This window comes from Mus caroli, chromosome 10 (genome assembly GCF_900094665.2).
Source record: "Mus caroli chromosome 10, CAROLI_EIJ_v1.1, whole genome shotgun sequence".
NCBI lineage: Eukaryota > Metazoa > Chordata > Mammalia > Rodentia > Muridae > Mus > Mus caroli.
The window spans coordinates 121,948,609-121,951,454 of NC_034579.1; the positions used below are offsets into that span (position 1 = coordinate 121,948,609).

At 35.6% G+C, this 2,846-nt stretch overlaps 1 protein-coding gene across 1 annotated transcript in view; it reads left to right on the forward strand.

Annotated features, from left to right (window-relative positions):
• LOC110303342 (olfactory receptor 6C2-like) overlaps positions 1-480 on the forward strand; it is a 14,965-nt gene extending 14,485 nt beyond the window's left edge. The window contains exon 2 of the mRNA XM_021174441.1: positions 1-480. This exon is cut by the window's left edge and continues 1 nt beyond it. Within this exon, the coding sequence (XP_021030100.1) occupies positions 1-480 (480 nt within the window).
• The last annotated feature ends 2,366 nt before the right edge of the window (positions 481-2,846 follow it).

Here is a 2,846-nt window from a genome sequence, read left to right on the forward strand (position 1 = left end):
ATCNTGCCACCACTTAGCCTGGGCCTCAAGCTGGAATTCTGTGACTCTAATGTTATTGACCATTTTGTCTGTGATGCAAACCCCCTCCTAAAGATCTCATGTACAGAAACATGGCTCATAGAGCAGATAGTGATAGTTTGTGCGGTGTTTACATTTATCATGACCCTTCTGTGTGTAAGCCTTTCCTATATATACATAATCAGGACCATTCTAAGATTTCCTTCTGCACAGCAGAAGAAAAAGGCCTTTTCTACCTGCTCTTCCCACATGATTGTGGTTTCCATCACCTATGGCAGCTGCATCTTCATCTATGTCAAACCATCAGCAAAGGACTCAGTGGCTATCAACAAGGGTGTGACAGTTCTCACCACTTCCATTGCTCCTATGTTGAACCCATTCATTTATACCTTGAGGAACAAACAAGTCAAGCAGGCCTTCAATGACTCAGTTAAAAGAATTGCGCTGTTCTTCCAGAAGTAGGGAGATTCCTATAGAAAGCCAACTTTTTATTAAAAATATATCATCCATATTGTTAAAATTTTTATCCTTAGATTTCTAACTGGGAAAATTTATCACATTTAAATGTCTCAATAATTATGTATGAAACACTTTCAGGAAATAAAAATATGCCTTCACATCAAAAAATATTAAAACAAACAAGCAATGATGGAGCAGTATCAATGAGTAATTGTGTCTATTGTCTATTCTAATGTCAGCTTTCATGAGGATCTTGGCACCAGGCACCATAATAAAGTTCTATCTATTTCTTGGTGTCCTCAGGGAATTTGTTCAGGATTCCCCTCCAGGGTGCTAACATGTTTGTATGCATAGGTTCCTTACATTAAATGGCTCAGTATTCCCCGTATGCCTATGTAATTCTCTTGTATATTTTAAATCATCCCCAGATTACTGAAAGTTTAGAACATGTGGTAAATTATATGTAAATAGCTATCATGTTTAAGGAATTATACCATTATAAGGATTGAGCATATTCACAATATATGCAAATTTTTGTTAAAATGTTTCCCACCTTTTAGTTGACTCCTGCATAAACTGTAGCTAAGGAGGTACCTCTGGTACTTTATGGTTTACTCCAAACAATAAAGTAAGAAAATGCATTTAAAATAAAATATTTGATATTACAAATACAATTTAAATCTTGATTTAATAATATTATTATGCTTTCATTTTTACACTATAATGACAATGGTGTTATATGATCATATTACCTCTATGATTTGCATAAATTTGTATTTGTATAAATACAAATTATGCTTTATCTTGTGTTTAATATAGAATTTGATACCTTACTAAACTATCTCTACCATAAAGATATCCTAATGTATAACTTAAGAAAACTGTACATAGCTAATAGTAATATTGCTTCATTATTGAAAATGAAAAGGGAGGGAAGAAAATGTGGGGGCTGGAGAGATGGATCTACATGTAAGAGCACTGGCTACTTTTCCAGATGTCCCAGGCTCTAAAAATAGGTTGATATCTACATTTTGATCAGTTGTAGATTTTCTATAATGTTTTTCTGTTGCAAAAAGAAGTTTACTTGATAAGTAGTAAAAGCTACACTTACCTATGAGTATAGGGGAAAGTACATATACTTCATAAATGTACGTTTATTTCATAAAATAAAGTTAATGTGGGGAGCACTTCCAGAGTTAACTTTGACTTAAATGAGTCTGTTGACACCTGTCTTTGTTTTTAGCTAAGATGTGTATTCGTTATACCCTGACAAGTTCCTCTGCTTACACATATGTCCTTGAGAGACTGACCTAGCCTGAAGAAAATGGGCTTAGTCAAACATAGACACTGTGTACCACAAACTTGCCAGGTAAGGATTTGTGCTTATTGTTCATCTTTCAGGAATTGGTCATGTTTTGTGTTGCTTGCCTTTAAAAGACATAAAGAAAACACACTTGCTCTCTGGCATGGTATTAACCAGTAACCCTCCCAAACCTGTCTCTTGCATCTTCTATCTGTCTTTCCTATAGTCATCTGTACTCCCCCAGTCATGGTTCTCACACTGACTGACTGGCTGGCTCCAGCAGAATGCTGTCCAGTTGAGGCTCAACTATGGGGGACACAGTGAAGAACACCACTGGAAGTGGAGTGCTCAAGGAAAGTGAAAGTGTTGGCAGAGGTGAGTAACTTTTGGGAGTAAAAGACATAGGAAAACATTGATCAGGGAGCTCAGAAAATGTAAGAGAGCTCAAAAAGGTAAGGGAGCTCAGAACAAAGTAAAAGTCAAAAAGAAAAATAGAGAGAGAGAAAGGAAAGGAAAAAGTGGGAAGTGGAAATGGACATATGCTTTTTGTACAAATGCATAATATACTTTACTAAAGTAGGGCTAAAGCAACTTCATAGTTTCTTAAGTTTTGTAGAGCAGGTTTGTCCTTGAATTCCTGAGGAAGATACAATAAACTTAGCAACCTGGAAAAAAGTTGGAGAAAGACTTCAAAATTATTACGATGTGCAGGAACTAGGTAAAGTACCTGAAGATACTTTTAGTCTTCTACTAGATTGATTCTTATCTGGTACTATAAATCTAGTCCAAAAAAACTAGTAACATGGCAGAAGAGGGCTTAGACCCTTGGATTAACCTAATGTTGTTATTTTGCTAAGTTATTATGGTACATAGCTGCCTTCTCAAATTTACATTTAAATCAATAGACAAATGTGACTTACAGACTTAATCAGAAAATACTTGTGTGTGTGTGTGTGTGTGTGTATGTGCGTGCACACCCCATAAATGAGACACATGACTGATTGTGCTACTGATAATAAGTAATGGTTGACTGCTCAGCTCAAATCTGTACATTTGTATGTCTATA